Raw genomic sequence first — 20,770 nt, forward strand, 5'->3', positions numbered from 1 at the left:
AGTTAGCGAGACATAATTTTGAGCATTGTGTTATTTAACCCAGTCTGACCAGGTTATGGGTTTCTTTCTCATGCTTCCTAAGGAACCTTAGGTGTCAACATTGGTTAGCATTGTGAGAAAAATTTCTTTTTTAAAAGTAAAATTCCAGAATATTCTTTTCAGCACAGATGTAGAAAAGAAAAAAGTAATGTTCTTCATTGTAACACTAGCAACTAATCCTATTCCCCCAACACAGCTGTATGGAAAACAAATGTAGCAGGCAAAAAACAAATGAATTGGATTCACTCAACAGTTTTAACTTAAGGTCACTTTCTTGAATGATCCATTGCCAAATAATTTCGATATGTGATATTTTTGTTAGGTAGATGCTCAGAGGCCCACGTTGTTGTTTCTCTCATATGGCAAATTAAACAGTCTCAACAGTTATCTGTTTCCTTTGATGCAAAGATTGATGACAAACTGGTTACTAATCAGCAGGTTGACAATTGATGGATGAGTGTCTTCTCTGTTGCTGCCATCTCACAACATTGGTTAAGTATCATTCCACCCTTTAAATATCCCTTGCTCAGGTTCTAATTCAGAGGCTCCCAAAGGAGTCATGGGACAAGACTTTAGGGTTTGCAAACTCTGAGGCTGCAATGGCAGCCATGGGGCTAGGACTAAGTTTTGACAGCTGTGAGGCCCCTTTAAATGTTTGTGGGTTTTTTCTGTTGGTGGGCGTAGCTTAACATTCTCTGAGGCCCGATTGTTACAACTACAGCATGCAAAAAGGTGGGTCCTTGCTTTTTTCCAGGCAAACCTGGCAGTTTTAAATCTGCTCCCCTCCTTGCCAAATTTTCACTCTGGGGTCACACAAAGTTTGAGGCATTAAAATAGAAACCATAGAAAAGTTACGGCACAGAAGGAGACCATTCAGCCCATCGTGTCTGGGGTCACATCGGGAAAAAGATTTTCAAAGCAATTCTAATAGTGTAACTGACCTGCATGATCAAAATAGAACAATCTTCACACATTTGCAGAATTACTGTTGAGATTTAACTGCAATACAATGTGAAAAACAGTGACACCTGATATGGATCCAATGCTGGTAACTCCTTAAATTTGTACAACTTTGACAGCGAGGAAGGAAATGAGGTCAGCATAAATTGATTAATTTTCAAACGGAAAGAACGTGGTTCAGTGGCACAGGTCTTGGGGCTTTATTTAATGTGAGAGTAGAGACCCAGATGAACTCCCATCTACCTGGTGTGTCTTCTTCATCTGTGTGCTTAAAATATAGTTTAGTGGAAGCTGTCAAGCTAGACTGCACTCCATTCAAATATTGAAGACCTCACGAAGGTACTCTGTCCTGTAAAATGGTTACTACTTACACTGTTGGTCATGAACCAACTGGTCCTGGCAGACATCCTAACTTTCAAGAAACCTTTTGAATGTACCAGGACTTCAGGGGTTAAATTATGAGTACAGATTGCCTGGACTAGACTTGTGTTCCCTTGAGTGTAGAAGATTTAAGGTACGATCTAAATGAGCTGTTTACAATAATAAAATTTGATAGGGTAGATAAAGAGAAACTCTTTCCTCTGGGAGAGTTCGAAGGAAAAGGGCATAACTTTAATATTGGAGCTTGCAATTTAGGAGTGAAATTACAATGCACTTTGTCATATACAAAATAGTGGAAATCTAGAATTCTGACCATCAAAAGGTCAATTGAAATTTTCAAGACATAGATCAATAGATATTTGCGGAGAGGGATACAGTTAACGTTTCGAGTCCGTATGATTCTTCATCATAGTTCTGTTGAAGAGTCATACGGACTCGAAATGTTAACTGTATCCCTCTCCGCAGATGCTGTCAGACCTGCTGAATTTTTCCAGGTATTTTTGTTTTTGTTCTAGATTTCCAGCATCCGCAGTATTTTGCTTTTATCAATAGATATTTGTTAGGTAAGGGTATCCAGCAAATTGGAACAAAGACAGGTAAATGGAGTTGAGATACAGGATAGTGCTGAAAAGCCTATACCTTCTCCAATCTTCCAATGAGTTAATCAGACCAGACAACTTCCTTCCCCCCTTGTCTGCAAGAAGAGAGGAAATTCTATTGTATGAGTCATTCCAGACCAGGCACCCTCCATCTCAATAGCAAAGGGCTGGCAGCAGTCTGTCTTGTTGCTCCTTTGACTTGAATAATTGGAATTTAAAGCAGTGATTTTAATTTTTGTTTCCAGCTGTGAAAGGTACCCAGTAAAGTTCATTGGCTACCCAGATAATTAACTGCAGAGTTTTTGGTAGTTGTGTCTGGAAAATATCTAAACTGAACGAACAATCTTTAGCTGAATAATGCAAGACTCAGAAGTTCCGTTTTCTAACTTGGCTAAAAGTCAAGTTAAGCTATATAAATTTTCAGAAATCTTTCAAGTACTCAAACTTGATGCTGTCAGACTGGCTTTCAAATGATGTAATTTGAAAGAGCTATTTAAGTCTCTTCCAATTTATAGTGTCTGATTGTATAGCATGCTTAAAGTGACAAAATGAATAAAATGTAAAGTTTTTAATATCCTGCCCAAAATCTGAATCCAGATGGGATAATGATTCACTTTCTTCCTCAATCATTGTGAGTTTTTTTTTAATCAAAGCAACAATTTTTTTGGAACTTCTGAAGATGAGATTTTATTGCTGGGAAATATAATACTTCAACACTTTTGTCAGCATAAGAAATGCTCTGGTCAGAAGTGGCATGCACTTGATTTGTGTCCCAAATGTTTTTGAATTCTTGGCTACAACTTTATTTAATGCTACTTACTAAAATGTTTTTAAAAGTAGTGAATTGTTCATGGTGTTGGTCTTGACATGTCTGGAGCATGGATTTGTATATCACTCTTAGTTGGACCTGGCCAAGACCATGGCTACTTTAAAATGGCCTCACTTTGTCATTAAGCAGTTATAGCTGCTTGTAGATTTCAGTTCCAGGTCAATGACGGGATTTCTCTTTTTATTCTGAAGAAGGTTTTGTATCTGTAACAGAGTAATATATACTGGATGCAAGACATGTTAATCTGTTTGGAAGTACAAAAATGTAAATACTTTTGGGAAACCCACATATAAAATATACTTAAATGCTTGTACCTGAACATAAATAATGATTTTGAATCGAATGATATAATATCATTCACAGTAACTAATATGTTACTGTTTTCTTTACAGGTGGTTCATTTGTTGGTTTAAAAAATACTCCTGGTTTCCGACCTCTGAATTTGCTTCAGGTAGGATTCTTTATTACAGCATATTTTATTATTATTTACATATTATTTTAATTCACTATCATTTAAAGTCAACTTCCCTGCTCTGGTTCTCAGACAACGGTTGTCTGTGATGTTTCATTTTGTAACTGTGCCATTTTTGAAATGTAAAACATAGCATGTTTATAATGGCAAGTAGAGCTTTAATTCTGTTCAAGATCAGCCCACAACTTGAAATTCAGAGTTCTGAACAGCACCAACATGAAAAAGATCCTGTAAATCTATAAATTATCTTGATTTGAACATTTGCCAGTACAAACTAAGAACAGGATTCATTCCCCAATTACCACCACTACTTCCCCTCCTATTCTTGATTCTAATAAAGGTTATACTAAAATTAATTTTAACAACTATGCATACATACAAAATGTTTAGCATACCTCTTGAGCATGTAATGTAGATAAAACTATATTTTTATCTGCAGTTTGTGCTGTGTACATTTGACAAAAGTTGGAACATCTTAATCTCTTTTCTGACACCGAAGCTAGGACAATTCCTTTCCCCATCAAAGCTGCTTTGTAACCCATCACTTTTACAACAGCTCATGTCTTGAGTTAAAAGCAACATGACACTCAACTCCAAGATTCTAATACTTGCTGCCAGAAGTTAGGAATTCGGAATTTAGAGATGGGCACTGAATTTGGGCAAAATTCATCCTTCATTTGCCACTAGAAATTTTCCTTTTGGTACACATTGAAGATGCTACTTATGCACAGTGTAGTTTTTCCATCAACTTTTGAATTTTTTATCATTCCTATTGAAAATTTATGGAGATTTGTCGGAATCATCCATCAATGAAGGAACAGATGTTTCTATACTGCCAAGTCCATTCCACAAAGGCAGGCAAAGCCAATAGTATGACCAGTAACTCTTGGGATAGAAACAGAAAAAGCATAGGTAGCAAACTGCAGGAGACAAAGTAACTGCAGATTTGCAGGCTACATACAATATAGGCTATAGTTCGAACAATACAATAATATATTTACCATAATAAGGAGTTTTAAAGGGTTTGCACACCACCAGTAGTTTTGCAAGATGAATTTTTTAAAATAATAATTGATTTTTCTTTGAAGTTATGAAATAAGCTAAGATATTATTAAGATAAAGAGCACCAATTGATTTGTATATATATATGTGTATGTATTTTCATAATCACAGAATTGTTACAGCACAGAAGGCCATTCGACCCATTGTGTCAGGGCCAGCTCTCCAAATGAGCAATTCACCTAGTGTCATTTCTCCATCTTCTCCCTGTAACCCTGCACATTCTTTTTCTTTCAGATAATAATCCAATTCCCTCTTAAATCCCTCAATTGAACCTGCCTCCACCATACTCAAAGGCAGCACATTCAAGATTTTAACCACTTGCTGCATAAAAATGTTTGTTCTCATGCCTCCATTACTACTTTTGCCAATTGCCTTAAAAATTGCTCTCTGGTTCTCGATCCTTTCACCAGTGGGAATAGTTTTTCCCTATCTACTCTGTCCAGACACCTCATGATTTTGAATATCTTTATCAAATCTCCTCTCAACCCTCTTTTGTCCAAGGAAAATAAATGCAAATAACACATACAAATTGTTGGAAAAACTCAGCAGGCCTGACAGCATCTATGGAGAGAAAGACAGAGTTAACATTTCGAGTCCATATGACTCTGCTTTAAAATTAGTTGTTGAGATCCTAAACCCAAAACACCATCTCACAAATAATAATCTGTATTTACCAGAAGGTAACTTTAGCTTGAAAGAAACTTTATCTGTCAAAAGTTTGAATTTAGCTAGTCCGTTGAAACAGCGTTTCTGAGTTTCCAAAAATAAGGCAGTAAATTAATGGCTAATTTGAGATTAGTTGAGTCTCTTCTTCGTGATTAGTGCAATAAATTGCAAAACCTTTGGTGTCCCTTCTATCTGGTGTATTGTGCAATAATTTAGAATCATTAAAGGGGCCAGACAGTAGCAGACAGTTGCTAATTCACATTCACATACAAACCCATATTGCCAATACTTTCAAATGCTTTCAAACTGATTTGAGATTCCTAAATTAGAACATCCCAAAACATATTTCAGAATAAAATAATAGTACTTTTAAATTATGAAAATCTGAGAAATATGCAGACCAAAACACTGTAAGTCAGCCAGAAAGTACAAAAGGAAGTATGGAAATATAACTAACAAAATGCATTAAATACTAAGCCTTATTCACACAAGTACAAGAAAGAAACTTTTCAACTCTGCATAAAAATTAAATATTATCTACTAAGAATGGATAACATTTGAAACAGTATGGATTCTTTTATTAATGGAGTTACTGTTATATAATTGTATTATTTTGGTTTTGCTGTTTAGACTATTACTATAATTACTTATGTCCACTAACCTTTTATTAAGAAGGCTGTTTATTAATTATTCTTTAATTTAAAGTATTATTTTTTATTAGCACTATAAGGTGGCAATCCTAGAGCAATGTGCATGCATTGATATTCTTGATCTAACAATTCAACACAAGTGCTACAGTGCTCCAAGAAAGCTTGATTATTTAGGCGATCAAAGTCCTATGTGCAGTTTTGATATTTTTTGCTACAGTTTCTTTGAAAAAGCATTTAGGTGTGGTCCCTCTTGTTTACATGTAGTTCCGTCTTCACTGAGCATTTCCGTTCTGGCTTGGAACAGTTTCAATGAAATTCATAGCATGTGTGTGTGTTTATGTTTTTGCATCATTCCCACTTAGGTCACACTGCCACATCACATCTAACAAAAAAAAAATGGTTTGAAATATATGAGGAAGACCACTGGCTGAAAGTGTAGCCAAAATTTCTAAAGCAAGTGTTCCAAAGTACCTCCATCCAATTATGACAGTTTGTTGCATGTGGAGTTGAATTAGATTCCAAGAATGAATAAAATCAAACTTATGGTACGATATCTAATATTTGAACAGTCTTTCAGGGAAGACAAACCTTTAAGGCCTTCTACAGCACCCTGTGTAGCTGTAACGAAAGGATAACATCCACATGCATATATATACACATGTGCATGCGCGCACACATTATTATAAATGTTTATATAAGGCTTTGACTTTGACCCAGCGAATCCAAAGTCGCAAATGCTTGAATTATTGTTTCCTGCAACAAACTGTCATTGAATGAACAAAAATTCTGTCCCTTTTAGGATGCTACGATGGCAAACTGTGCTGGCAGGCACAATGTTTTAATTCATTAGATGTTGTCATTTAAAGTCTCTAAAGTTTATTGATCTCAAGAATATATGCATAACTTAGGAGATGTATACATGCACAGAAGGAACATGATGACTGTTTTTGATATTTATTACCTTTATTGGCACATGGAAATACTTATAATTTATTTCAAAATTTAGTTAGCGGCACATATATTTCCTTTTTTTTTCAAAATGTAACTTAGAAATTCCTTGTACACTTCAAAAAATGCATTTGCTCAGTGACATTTCCAGAAAGAATAATAGTTACATATCAAATTATGGAAAACAAAGGAATGGATGTTGCATACTGAATAATGGCGGAACACAGCACCTCAGTGCAAAAGACAAGGCTGAAGTGTTCGCAACCATCTTCAACCAGAAGTGCCAAGTGAATGGCCCAATCTTTCCTCCTCCTGAGGTTCTCACCACCACAGATGCCAGTCTTCAGCCAATTCAATTCACTCCATGTGACATGTAGAAAAGGCTGAGCACACTGGACACAGCAAAGGCTACAGGCTCAATAACACCCCAGCTGTAGCACTAAAGTTTTGTGCCCAGAATTAGCCACACATCTAGTAAAGCTGTTCCTGTACAGCAAAAACATTGGCATCTACCCAAAAATGTGAAAAATTGCTTAGGTATGTCATTTCCTCAAAAAGCAGGACAAATGCAATCCAGCCAATTACAGTCCCATCAGTCCACTGTCAATCATCAGCAAAGTGATGGAAGGGTCAACGATATTGCTATTAAGCGGCACTTAATCAGCAGTAGTATGCTCATCAGTGCTCAATTTGGGCTCTGCAAGGACCACTCGGCTCCAGACCTCATTAAAATCTTGGTCCAAACATGGACTACAGCTGAATTCCAGAGGTGAGGTGAGAATGGCTGCCCTTGGCAGCAACGGAGGTATTGACCGAGTGTGGCATCAAGTATTCCAAGTGAAATTTAAATTGATGGGAATCTGGGAAATCTCTCCTGGCAAGAGTCAGAACTAGCACAAGGGAGGTGGTTCTGTTTGTCATAGTCATAGAGGTCTACAGCACCGAAAAAGGCCCTTCAGCCCATCAAGTCTGTGCCGGTCAAACAAGTATCTAACTATTCTAATCCCAGTTTCTAGCACTAGGCCCATAGCCTTGTATGCCATGGCATCGCAAGTGCACATCCAAACATTTCTTAAATGTTATGAGGGTTTCTGCCGCTGCCATCCTTTCAGGCAGTGAGTTCCAGATTCCCACCCTCTGGGTGAAAAAATTCTTCCTCACATCCCCTCTAAACCTCCTGCCCCTTACCTTAAATCTATGCCCCCTCGTTACTGATCCCTCCACCAAGGGGAAAAGTTCCTTCCTATCTACACTATGCCCCTCATAATTTTATATTTCTCAATCATGTCCCCCCTCAATCTCCTCTGCTCCAAGGAAAATAACCCCAGTCTATCCAATCTCTCCTCATAACTAAAACTCTCCAGCCCATGCAATATCCTGGTAAATCTCTTCTGCACTCTCTCTTGTGCAATCGCATCCTTCCTATAATGTGGGTTCCAGAACTTAACGCAATACTCTAGCTGTGGCCTAACCAGCGTTTTCTACAGTTCCAGCATAACCTCCCTGCTCTTATATTCAATGCCTCGGCTAATAAAGGCAAGTAACCCATATGCCTTCTTAACCACCTTATCTACCTGTCCCGCTACCTTAAGGGACCGGTGGACATGCACACCAAGGTTCCTCTGATCCTCGGTACTTTCCAGGGTCCTACCATTCATCATGTATTCCTGTGCCTTGTTTATCCTGCCCAAGTGGATCACCTCACACTTATTCAGATTAAATTCCATTTGCCACTGATCAGTCCATCTGACCAGCCTATTTATATCCTCCAGTAATCTAAGACTATACTCCTCACTATTTACCACCCCACCAATTTTCGTGTCTTCTGCGAACTTACTGATCTACCCTCCTACATTTAAGTCTAAATCGTTTATATATACCACAAACGGCAAGGGGCCCAGCACCGATCCCTGTGGAACCCCACTGGACACAGGCATCCAGTCACAAAAACACCCCTTGACCATCACCCTCTGCTTCCTGCCACTCAGCCAATTCTGGATCCAAATTGCCTTGGATCCCATGGGCTCTTACCTTCGTTATCAGTCTCCCATGTGGGACCTTATCAAAAGCCTTGCTGAAGTCCAAATAGACTACATCAAATGCATTGCCCTCATCTACACACCTGGTCACCTCTTCAAAAAATTCAATCAAATTGGTCAGACATGACTTCCCCTTAACAAAACCATGCTTGACTGTCCTTGATTAGTCCCTGCCTCTCCAAGTGTAGATTAATTCTGTCCCTCAGAATTGCTTCCAATAGTTTCCCCACCACTGAGGTTAGACTGACTGGCCTGTAGTTCCCTGGTTTATCCCTTCTTCCCTTCTTGAATAATGGTACCACCTTGGCTATCCTCCAGTCCTCTGGCACCTCTCCTGTGGCCAGAGAGGTATTAAAAATTATTGCCAGTGCCCCTGCTATCTCCTCCCTTGCCTCGCTCAACAGCCTGGGATACATTTCAAGCAGGCCTGGAGATTTATCTACTTTTAAGCCTGCCTGACCACTTAGAACCTCCTCCATTTCTATGCTAATTTCTTTAATTATATCACAGTCCTTCTGCCTGATTTCCATATCCACATCATCTCTCACTCGAAATGTCAACTGTACTCTTCTCCGCCGATGCTGCCAGACCTGCTGAGTTTTTCCAGGTATTTTTTATTTTTTGTTCATCTGGACTAACCCCCAATTTCTATACTCACTAGCGCTTGGCACCGGAAGTAATCCAGAGATTACTACCTTTGAGGTCCTGTTTTTTAATCTGCTTCCTAGCTCCCTAAATTCTGATTGCGGGACCTCAACCCTCTACCTATGTTGTTGGTACCAATATGTACTACAATCTCTGTCTGTTTGCTCTCCCCCTTTAGAATGCCCTGCAGCCGTTCAGTGACATCCTTGACCCTGGCAACAGGGACGCAACATACCATCCTAGAGTCACGTCTATGGCTGCAGAAATGCCTGCCTGTTCCCCTTACTATCGAGTCTCCTACCACTATTGCTCTTCCCCTCATTTTCCTCCCCCTCCCCCATGCAGCTGAGCCACTCACAGTGCCGTAAGCGTGGCTGCACTCCCCAGAGGAACTGTCACTTTCACCATTTTCCAACACAAAGAAACGGTACTCAAGCGTGATGCATGATGGGGATTTCCTGGGGATTTCCTGACTATCTGCCTGACACATTTCTTCTGCCTGATGGTCACCTCTCTATCTACACTTCCGTAAGCTGTGGGGTGACTACACCTAAAAACGTGCTATCCACGAAACTTTCAGCCTCACAGATGCACCTCAGTGCCTCCAGCTGCCGCTCAAGCTCCGAAACTCGGAGCTCAAGTAGCTGCAGCTGGTGGCACTTCCTGCACATGTGGTCGGTCAGAGCGCAAGGAGCGTCTAGGACTTCCCACATGTTGCAGGTGGTACATAACACAGGACTGAGCTGCCCTGCCATGCCTCTAGTTGAAAAAAAACTCCTCACTTTAAGTTAAATACAGTAAAAAAAAAGTTAAATTTATTTATGTACTTTAAATAAAAACTGGAACTCTTACCTTTCCTTAGCTTAATCTATTTTAAACTGGAGAAAAATACTTACCCATTACTGACCAATCAGCTCTCACCTTTGTGCTGACGTCACTTTTTGAAGCTTCCCCATACTCGCGCTGGTTCTGATCTCTCCGCCACTCTCTCGCACTGTCTTGTGATGTCACTCTTGTTATTTTTAACAAGAACTGACTGCAGGACACTCTTCCCAGACTGCTTCACCGCGCTACTGACTGCAGGACACTCTTCCCAGACTGCTTCACCGCGCTACTGACTGCAGGACACTCTTCCCAGACTGCTTCACCACGCTGCTGACTGCAGGACACTCTTCCCAGACTGCTTCACCGCGATGCTGACTGCAGGACACACTTCCCGATGGAGACCAGTCATCTCAACCCCAGGACATTGCTGCAGGATTTTCTCAGGGAAGTGTGCTCTGTCCAACCATCTTCAGCTGCTTCATTAATGACTTCCCTCCAAGCATATAGTCAGAAGTGGAATCATTCACTGATGAATGCACAGTACTCAATCCCATTTGTAACTCCTCAGATAATGAAGCAGTCTGTGCCCACATACAGCAAGACCTGGACAATATTCAGGCATGGGCTGACAAGTGGCAAGTAACATTTGCGTCACACTAGTGCCACGCAATGACCATCTCCAGCAGAGAGAATCCCGTTCCCTTGATATTCAGTGGCTTTGCCATCACTGAATCCCCCATTATCAACATCCTGGGGGGTTACCATTAACCAGAAACTTAACTGGACCTGCCACATAAATACTGTGGCTGTAAGAGCAAGCCAGAGGCTGGGAACTATAGCGAACAACTCACCTCCTGACCCCACAAAGCCTGTCCACCATCTGCAAGGTGCAAGTTAGGAGTATGATGAAATGTTCTCCACTTGCCTGGATGAGTGCAGCTTCAACAAGATTCTAAAAGCTTGACACCATCCAGGACAAAGCAGCCCACATGATTGGCACCTCATCCACCACTTTAAACATTCACTTCCTGCACCACCGATGTATAGTGGCAGCAATGTGCGCAATCTACGAGATGCACTGCAGCAAGTCGCAGCAGCTTCCAACCTGTGACCTCTACTACCTGGAAGAACAAGGGTGGGTAAAAGGCACATGGTAACACCACCACCTTGAAGTTCCCCTCCAAGTCAGTCACCATCCAGACTTCAAAATATATCGCCATTCCCTCACTGTCACTGGGTCAAAATCCTGGGACTCCCTCCCCAACAACGCCATAAGTGTACCTACACCACAAGGATTGCAGCAGTTCAGGAAGGTGGCCCGTCTTCTTGAGGACAATTAGGGATGGGCAGTAAATGCTGGCGCCGCTGAAGATGCCAGCAATTGCCACACACTATGAACGAATTTTTTTAAAAAGGCACTTCAGACTTTTTGCAGGGATGACAATGACTCTTTGAATCCTCCCCATAAACACCACCTTAGAGTTCACATTTAGATCAGGTAAGCTGCAACTGCCTAAATTAGTCTTGAATTCTGGAATACCTTTTAGCATTGTAGCAGTCATTAGCCCTTATTCTGTTGAATAAACAGGAACTTCAGAATGATTAGAATTAATATGAAGCTTTCAGGAAATCTCTCTGGTCAGCCCACCATATCTTTTTGTTTCCCTACCCCAATTTATACTCTTTCGAGTTATCAACAGTCACAGATTGCAACTCTTTGAGTACAATCACAGTTCTTGGTTTTCCGGGTTTATGTTAGCTTTGAGTTGAGTGTATAATAATAGGCAATTATGCTAAAAATATAAATTGAGTATTTTTTATCTGATTCACAAGGATAATTGAATGAAACATTGCAATTCCAGCTAGTTACTGCAGATGACCTATCAATGGCTCAAGCAGCACAGCACCCACATGCTTTCACTAACCATTTGATTATGCATGTGTATACCTAGAATCTCCAGTTTCATGCAATATTAAGCAGTTAAATGGCATAAAATTTACTGATATAATAGCAATGTCATTCACTCTAAATACTGTGGGATGCATAAAAAGGTATTGTTTCTTTCTCAATTTCTGCCGATGGGCATTTGTTTTGTACATATTTTACAAGCATTATTCCATGTCTGTCCTCAGAAATTGTCTGTTTCCTACAGTCCTTTGGATTTAACTTTATCTTAACTATTGCATCGTCCCTTTACATTTGTTGTGAACTTATCCCTGGTGTGAAGAACTGTACTTTTAAGTTTGTCACAGCAGAATGACCATGTAATCTCATTGCTTTACTCTAAATTCCTTCTGGAGATGATTTAATTTCCAACATAATAACTTCTTTTATTATATTTATTCTCACTAAATTAGAAGTAAATTTACTTCTCTTTGCAAAACTACAATTTTGTACCTAACAGTTAAAATTAAATATGGCTTGCTTTGTGATATCCTACATTATTTTTGCTTTGCATATAACGAATCTTCAGAAAATGTGTTGGATTGATTTTGTTTGCATTTTAATTACACCTTTGGGGCTACTGGGAGCTGCTCTAATATTTAATCAAACTTATTGTTTCATAAATACAGTTTGTAATATGCTGGTTGATATAGGAGCAACAAGATGAGGCAGGATAATGCATGGCTGGAGAAATGATACAAGAGGGAGGGCTTCGGATTCCTCAGACAGCAGGGACCTCAATAATGCTGGATCAAATGCTCTTGTGGGGAGATTGATTAATGCTGTGGGGAAAGGTTTAAACTAATTTGCAGGGGAAGAGCAGCAGGATGAAACATTGTAGAGAAAAACAAGGCACAGGGAGGATAGAATGTAGAGTAGTTCAGAAATAGATGGAATCACAAGGGGGAAATGCAAGGTGGATGCAGATGGGTTAGAAGTGCATGTGCATAAATGCACAGAGTGAAATAAATAAGTTGATAGCTGCAGGCACAAATTGCCGCATGGCATTATGATATAATGGCAATAACAAGAGACCTTCCTCAAATACAGGGAGGATCAAGAACTTAATATTCCTGATTATGAGGTATTCGGGAAAGATAGGGAAGGAAAGGAAGGGTGTGGCAATATTGATCAAAGGCACTGTTATAGCAGTTGCCAACTTTTACAGAGATTTATTTTATCTGACTTTGCCCTATGTAACTCAATAGATCCACTTTGGTTCTGACAAGACTTTAACCAACTAAGGCAAAAGCAGAACCCTGCATAGTAAGTTTTTAAAGAAGTTTATTTTTAAAAGGAAAAAGGTATATTTATCAAATACATGACCGACTTTCACAACTTATTTAGGTGACCAAGCCAGATAGAAGTGTGAATCTTCCTCAGGTTCCTGAACCAACAGCGATTTCCCGAAATCCTGCTCCAGGGAGCACTCAGTACCTCCAACTTGCAAGCAACAAGATGGCTCCAGAGGCCCACTTTTAACCCTTGGAATTAGCATTACCTCGTCTCGAATCAGGCCTGGTGTAATTAGCCTGTTGGTCATTTGCTGCTGGATTAATTATTGTATTTAGCCATTTACATTCATTGCTCCATGGAGCAGAACAATGAGATGGTTCATGATCTTTCTTTTATCTGAATTTAGACAAGTTTTCATTCATTCTTCAGACACCTGCCCCAGACAGCCAAGGACAAATTGTGTCCTGTTCGTGTTCCCATGGACAGTGATTACAGCAGCAAATTAATATTTAAACTTCAAATGTTAGAATATTACCGAGCCCAAATATTAGGATATTACCCAATTACTTGATTAATTATTTATTCCTCAATTATACATTGAGGCTTGCTACTTATTTAATCATCTGTTCCTGGCTGATTACTAATTAAATAGTAATTTTTTTAATTCATTCACGGGATGCAGGCATCTCTGGCTGGGCCAGCATTTATTACCCATCCCTGGTTGCCCTAGAGAAGGTGGTGGTGAGCTACCTTCTTGAACTGCTGCACTCCATGTGGTGTAGGTACACCCACCGTGCTGTTAGGAAGGGAGTTCTCGGATTTTGACCCAGTGACAGTGAAGGAACGATGATATATTTCCAAGTCAGGATGGCAAGTGACTTGGAGGGGAACTTCCAAATTAATACATGTGAGTGATTATGATGTACGGAAATCAAAATGGCTTCTTGAGCCCAGTGTTAGTAGAAAATGGCGTCTTGATCTCGTTAACTTACTACAGTGAATATGATGTGAAAACTCCTAAAATAGTCGAATTAGATTAAAATCTACTGCCAGGCCTGCTTACACACTGGAAAGGGATGATGTGCTTGAGGGTTCAAAGATACTTTATTTGGTTAGAAATAAGGAATGTTGGAAGAGCAGTTATGCATATGTGGGTGTATACCAAAGACCACCAAATAATGAGAAAGACGTAAAGGAGCAGATTGGGGAAACAGTGATCACAATATCATTAGACTTAATATATTACAGCTATGCCTCATTTATCCCTCATCAAATGAAAATCAATTTTCCATTAGAAAGCATGTAATAAGAGTGCGTAACGTTCCTGATCTTTAATTTTTAGATCAAAAGCTATTTTAGTGCATTAATTTAATGTATTGTGAACATGGCTATTTATGTTTATAGTTTTGTCCCTCTCTTAAAACTGCCCAGCTTATATTGGGTCAGGTAGGTTCTTCAATAGGAGGAAGAGGAAAGATGCTGTAACATCATGGCTGCCTTGAACTTAACTGGCCCAAAAATCCTTTCTACTTGTACAGTTATTTGAAGCAGTATTATGACAGTTTATCGATAGATTTGATCGTTTCACCAACTGCTTAAAAATTCTTCCCCTCTGCCCAGGTTTCAAAAGGCTTTTTTAAAAAAAGTATAAATCTGCTTCTGCATAGACATCAAAGAAGACTGGTGATAAACAACAAGGATGTTGTTCAAATGATCAAAGAAGCATTTGAAAACAGAATCTGGTGCTAAGACTGTGGGGGTTGGGGGGGCGCAAATGATAACATCAGTTAGATCTGCAAGTGACAACGCATTTGTAACAAGCACAGAAAAAGGATTACAAGAATTAGCAGATAGTAACAGCAGGCATGAACTTTGGAATGAAAGTGAACATTGACAAAACCAAAGTGATGCATATCTCAAGATCACCAAGAAATAGTCATACGTTCATAGAAGGATAGGAACCCAAACAGGTGCAAAAAAATGAAGTATTTAGGAAGCATAATATCTGCAGATGGGAGATGGCAAAAGCAAAATAAGACCAAGGATAGCAATGAGAAAAGCCATATTTGGTAAGAAGAGACAGTTGCTAACCAGAAAGGTGAAGGAACAACTCAAAAAGCAACTTGTAAAGAGCTTGATTTGGAGTGTTGTTTCACATGGATGGGAGACATGGACCTTACGAAAGGTGGGAACCAGCTTGCTAAATAGCTTTGACATGTGGGATTGGAGGAGAATGGAAAGGATCTGCTGGACAGAAAAAGTAACAATGATGAATTGCTGTGGAGAGTGAATGAACAAAGACATTTGTTGACCATAATTAGGTAAAAGGCAAAAGGATAGGACACATCTTAAGAAGAAATTGACTTGTTTGAGACATGAGGATGGAAAATTTCAAGGAAAAAGAGGAAGAGGAAGGAAGAGAATATCAGTGTTATATGGCTTGAAAAATGAAGGAAGTTATTTGCAAATGAAAAGAATGGCACAGGATAGAGAGATATGTCAGGACTACAATGAACCAAGGACCTGCCATCGGGCAAAGCACACATGGTGTGATGATGATAAATCTGCATGTGCCTGCTGGCTGTGTGCATGTCTGATTCTTAATTTTTGGGAAAAAAAGACTTTCTTGCCTGATTTGAACAGTTGGTTAAGAGAGCCCTGGCACCAGTAACTGGTTTTGCTATCACCCCAGTTTGTGTTGTGCTGCAATTTGTATTTTCAGCAAACTAAAGTCAGATCTCATATCTTCAACTTCAGGTGAAGCACACCACCAATTGAAAGGAAAGACACTAAGTAATGCGCTCATTTGGCTCCAGTGTGTTGCTATAAACTGTGTTTGAAAATGCTACCGACGCCATTCTTGGTGCATAAGCAGTAACTGCATTAAAGCAAAAATGGAAGCAGCGCTATTGGGTGACTTCCAGACTTTTCAAAGCACACTAAAATACGTTATGAGAGCGTGCTAAAGCAGAGGCTATCTGTAATGGAAAACTACAAGGAACAATCAAACATGAACCTACCCAAATGGAGGAGAGCAAATTTCAATGCATTGAAAGGGTATCTGGTACAGATTGATAACAAAGACGAGCATGAAAACAGTAATTGAGTAATGAGAGGCCTTCAGAGGAGGTAGTTTGGGTACAGACTCTACACATTCCCACAGAGAAAGGAAATGCCTACAAAGTTAAAGCTGTATGAATAGAAATTAAAATGAAACTGTAAAAGAAGGCTTTTGATAAATGCTAATTCATAATACAGTGGAAAACCAAGCTAAATACAGAAAGTACAGAGAAGAACTGAAAAAGGAAATCTCTTGAATAAGGCTGACAGATGAACTGATAGAGGTATTTTTTATTTCATGAGACATGGTGTCGCTGGCAAGGCTGGCACAGAATGTACTCTGGGTGGGGAACTTCAATGTTTATCACCAAGAGTGGCTCAGTAGCACCACTACTGATCGAGCTGGCCAAGTCCTAAATGACATAGCTGCTAGACCGGGTCTGCGGCAGGTGGTGAGGGAACCATCCCTAATTGCTATTGTGGTCAGCCGCTTTCTTGAACTGATGCAGCCCATCTGGCATGAAAGGTTTTGATAACACAAAACAGCAAGAATGTTTCCTCTTGTGCACTTTTGGATATATATCAGAGACTGGGGCTTTGGTATAAAGGGCATAATTTAAATGTTTGAAGCTGACACAAAACTTGGAAAAGTAGCGAAGAGGATAGTCACAGACTTCAGGAGGACATAGGCAGACTGGTGAAATGCCATCCCTGGGTATGTCCTGTCTCACCGGCAGGACGGACCCAGCATAGGTGGCGGCACAGTGGTATACAGTCGGGAGAGAGTTGCCCTGTGAGTCCTCAACATCGACTCCAGATCCCATGAAGTCTCATGGCATCAGGTCAAACATGGGCAAGGAAACCTCCTGCTGATTACCACGTACCGCCCTCCCTCAGCTGATGAATCAGTGCTTCTCCATGTTGAACACCACTTGGAGAATGTACTCTGGGTGGGGAACTTCAATGTTTATCACCAAGAGTGGCTCAGTAGCACCACTACTGATCGAGCTGGCCAAGTCCTAAATGACATAGCTGCTAGACCAGGTCTGCGGCAGGTGGTGAGGGAACCAACGAGGCAAAAACATACTTGACCTCATCCTCACCAACCTGCCTTCCGCAAATGTATCTGTCCATGACAGTATCGGTAGGAGTGACCACCGCACAATTGTTGTGGAGACGAAGTCCCGCCTTCACATTGAGGATGCCCTCCATCATGTGTGGCACTACCACCATGCTAAATGGGATAGATTTCGAACAGATCTAGCAACTCAAGACTGGGCAACCATGAGGCACTGTGGGCCATCAGCAGCAGCAGAATTGTACTCGAACACAATCTGTAACCTCATGGCCTGGCATATTCCCCGTTCTACCATTACCATCAAACCAGGAGATCAACCCTGGTTCAATGGAGAGTGCAGGAGGGCATGCCAGGAGCACACCTGGCATACCTAAAAATGAGGTGTCAACCTGGTGAAGCTATAACACAGGACTACTTGCATGCCAAACAGCATAAGCAGCAAGTGATAGACAGGGCTAAGTGATCCCACAACCAATGGATCAGATCCAAGCTCTGCAATCCTGCCACATCAGTTGTGAATGGTGCTGGACAGTACGAACGTGGGCAAAAAAACAGAACACCCGAGGTGAAGTGAGAGTGACAGCCCTTGACACCAGGGCTGCCATTGACCAAATGTGACATCAAGGAGCCCTAGCAAAACTGGAGTCAATGGGAATCAGGGGTAAAACTCTCCGCTGGTTGGAGTCATACCTAGCACAAAGAAAGATGGTTGTAGATGTTGGGGGTCAGTCATCTCAGCTCCAGGACATCACTGCTGGAGTTCCTTAGGGTAGTGCTCTCAGTCCAACCATCTTCAGCTGCTTCACCAGTGACCTTCCTTCCATCATAAGGTCAGAACTGGGGATGTTTGCTGATGATTGCACAATTTTAAGCACCATTCGCAACTCCTCAGATACTGAAGCAGTCCATGTCCAAATGCAGAAAGACCTGGACAATATCCAGGCTTGGGCTGACAAGTGGCAAGTAACATTTGCACCACACAAGTGTCAGGCAATGACCATCTCCAGCTAGAGAGAATCCAACCATTGACCAGAAACTGAACTGGACTAGCCATATACTGTGGCTACAAGAGCAGGTCAGAGGCTAGGAATCATGTGACGTGTAACTAACATCCTGACTCCCCAAAGCCTGTTCACCATCAACAAGGCACAAGTCAGGAGTGTGATGGAACACTCCCCACTTGGCTGGATGAATGCAGCTCCCACAACACTCAAGAAGCTTGACACGTCCAGGACAAAGCAGCCTGCTTGATTGGCACCACATCCACATTCACTCCCTCCACCACTGATGCACATTAGCAACAGTGTGTACCATCTACAAGATGCTCTGCTGGAATTCACCAAGGCTCCTTCGACAGCACCTTCCAATCCCATGACCATTATCATCTATAAGGACAAGGGCAGCAGGTAAATGGGGACACCACCATCTGGAAGTTCCCTCCAAGTCACTTACCTTCCTGACTTGGAAATATATCGCCATTCCTTCAGTGTCGCTGGGTCAAAACCCTGGAACTCCCTTCCTAACAGCACTGTGGGTGTACCTACACCACATGGACTGCAGCGGTTCAAGAAGGGAGCTTACCATCACCTTCTCAAGGGCAACTAGGGACGGGCAATACCCAGCCAGCAAAGCGCACATCCCATTAATGAGTTTTTTAAAATGTGTAGACACAAGGCAGATGCAATTTAATGTAGAGAAAACTGAAGTAATACATTTTGATTGGAAGAGTGAGGAGAGGAAATATAAGCTAAACGGTACAATTTAAAGGGGGTGCAGGCACAGACACACCTGGGGCTATATGTGCCAAGTCTTTGAAGGTGGCAGGACAAGTTGAGAAGGCTATTTAAAAAATCATCCTTCGTTTTATAAACAGGCATAGAGTACAAAAGTAAAGAGTTTCTGCAAAACCTTTCTAAATGGCTGGTTGGGCCCCAGCAGCGTAGATTTACTTAAATGGTACTAACAATGCAGAGATTAAAATGAATGGTAGTTTCTTTTTCTGGCCAGCACAGACATGATGGGCTGAATGGCCTCTTTTTGTGCTGTAATTTTTCCGTGGTTTCTAGAGATGAGAAAAGCTGAGGCTGTTCCCCTTGAGAGTGGGGAAAGTGAAGGGGATACTTGACACGGTGTTCAAAATCATGAACAATATTGATAAGTAAATAAGGAAAAACTGTTTACAGAGGCAGAACGGTCAGTAACCAAAGGATACAGAATTCAGGTATTTGACAAACAAACCCAGAGGAGAGGTGGGAATTGTTTTTATGTGGCAAGTTTTATGATCTGGAATGCACTACCTAAAAGGTTGGTGAAAGCAGATTGAATAACAGCTTTTGAAAAGAAATTGGATAAATACTTGCAGGGGAAAATTTTGCGTGGCTATGGGGAGAGGACAGGGGAATGACGTGAATTAGATCATTCTTTCAAAGAGGGGAAGAGAGAACATGAACAAACATTAAATGCTGTCAGAATTATAAAATATAGCTAACGACCTACTTCTTTCTCAAAAGACCTGATCCAGTTTTCTGACACCCAGCTCTACATACTTGTCACTATAAGTCTGGCAGCATCTATGGAGGGAGAAACACTGTTAATGGTTCAGGTCTGTGACCATTCATCAGAACTGGGAAAAGTTAGAAATATAGTAATTTTGAGTAAGTGGAGTGTTGGGTGGAAAAGAGAGCAAAAAGGAAAGTCTGTGATAGGGTAGAGGGCATGAGAAATTAAAAGACAAAAGGGTTCATGGTGCAAGGCCAAAGTGAGTGGTGATGGGATAAGTAAAGAAACAAAAGGTGTGTCTAGAGGAGGTGTGAATGGCAGGATCATGAATGCCTGTCAGGTGAAAGCATAGAAAAGGAAGAGAAGCAGAGGGAAAAAACATCAACTGAAAATAAAGGTAACAAAAAAAGGGGCAGAGTTTAAGATCTAAAATTGTTGAACTTAGTGTTGAGTCCAGAAGGCAATAAAAGTGCTGCTGAAAGATGAGTTACTGCTCCTCGAGCTTGTGTTGAGCTTCATTGGAACACAGGAAGCTGAGAAGAGAGAGGTCAATGTGGGAACAAGGTGGGGAATTAACATGACAGGCAACTGGAAGCTCAGGGTCATGTAGATTGATCGGAGGTGTTCCGCAAAGCAGTCACCCAGTCTGCATTAGGTCTCCTTCACTGTTGAGGAGACCACATCATGAGCAGCGAATGCAGTGTGCTAAATTGAAAATGCACCAATCGCTGTTTCACCTGGAAGGAGTGTTTGGGTTCTTGGGCAATGAGAAGGGAGGAGGTAAAAGGGCAGGTTTTGCATCTCCTGTGTTTGCATGAAAAGTTGCTGTGGGAAGGG

At 40.8% G+C, this 20,770-nt stretch overlaps 1 protein-coding gene across 10 annotated transcripts in view; it reads left to right on the forward strand.

Annotated features, from left to right (window-relative positions):
- Positions 1–20,770, forward strand: part of supt20 (SPT20 homolog, SAGA complex component) — an 89,858-nt gene that overhangs the window by 61,514 nt on the left and 7,574 nt on the right. For 9 of the 10 annotated variants that reach the window (XM_078545290.1, XM_078545291.1, XM_078545292.1 and 6 more), the window contains exon 21: positions 3,201–3,259. In XM_078545290.1, the coding sequence (XP_078401416.1) occupies positions 3,201–3,259 (59 nt within the window). Of the gene's footprint in view, positions 1–3,200; positions 3,260–13,407; positions 13,562–20,770 lie in introns of those variants that run through there. The other variant, XM_078545299.1, reaches the window with a different exon arrangement.

Source organism: Cetorhinus maximus, chromosome 7, assembly GCF_964194155.1.
Source record: "Cetorhinus maximus chromosome 7, sCetMax3.hap1.1, whole genome shotgun sequence".
Lineage (NCBI taxonomy): Eukaryota > Metazoa > Chordata > Chondrichthyes > Lamniformes > Cetorhinidae > Cetorhinus > Cetorhinus maximus.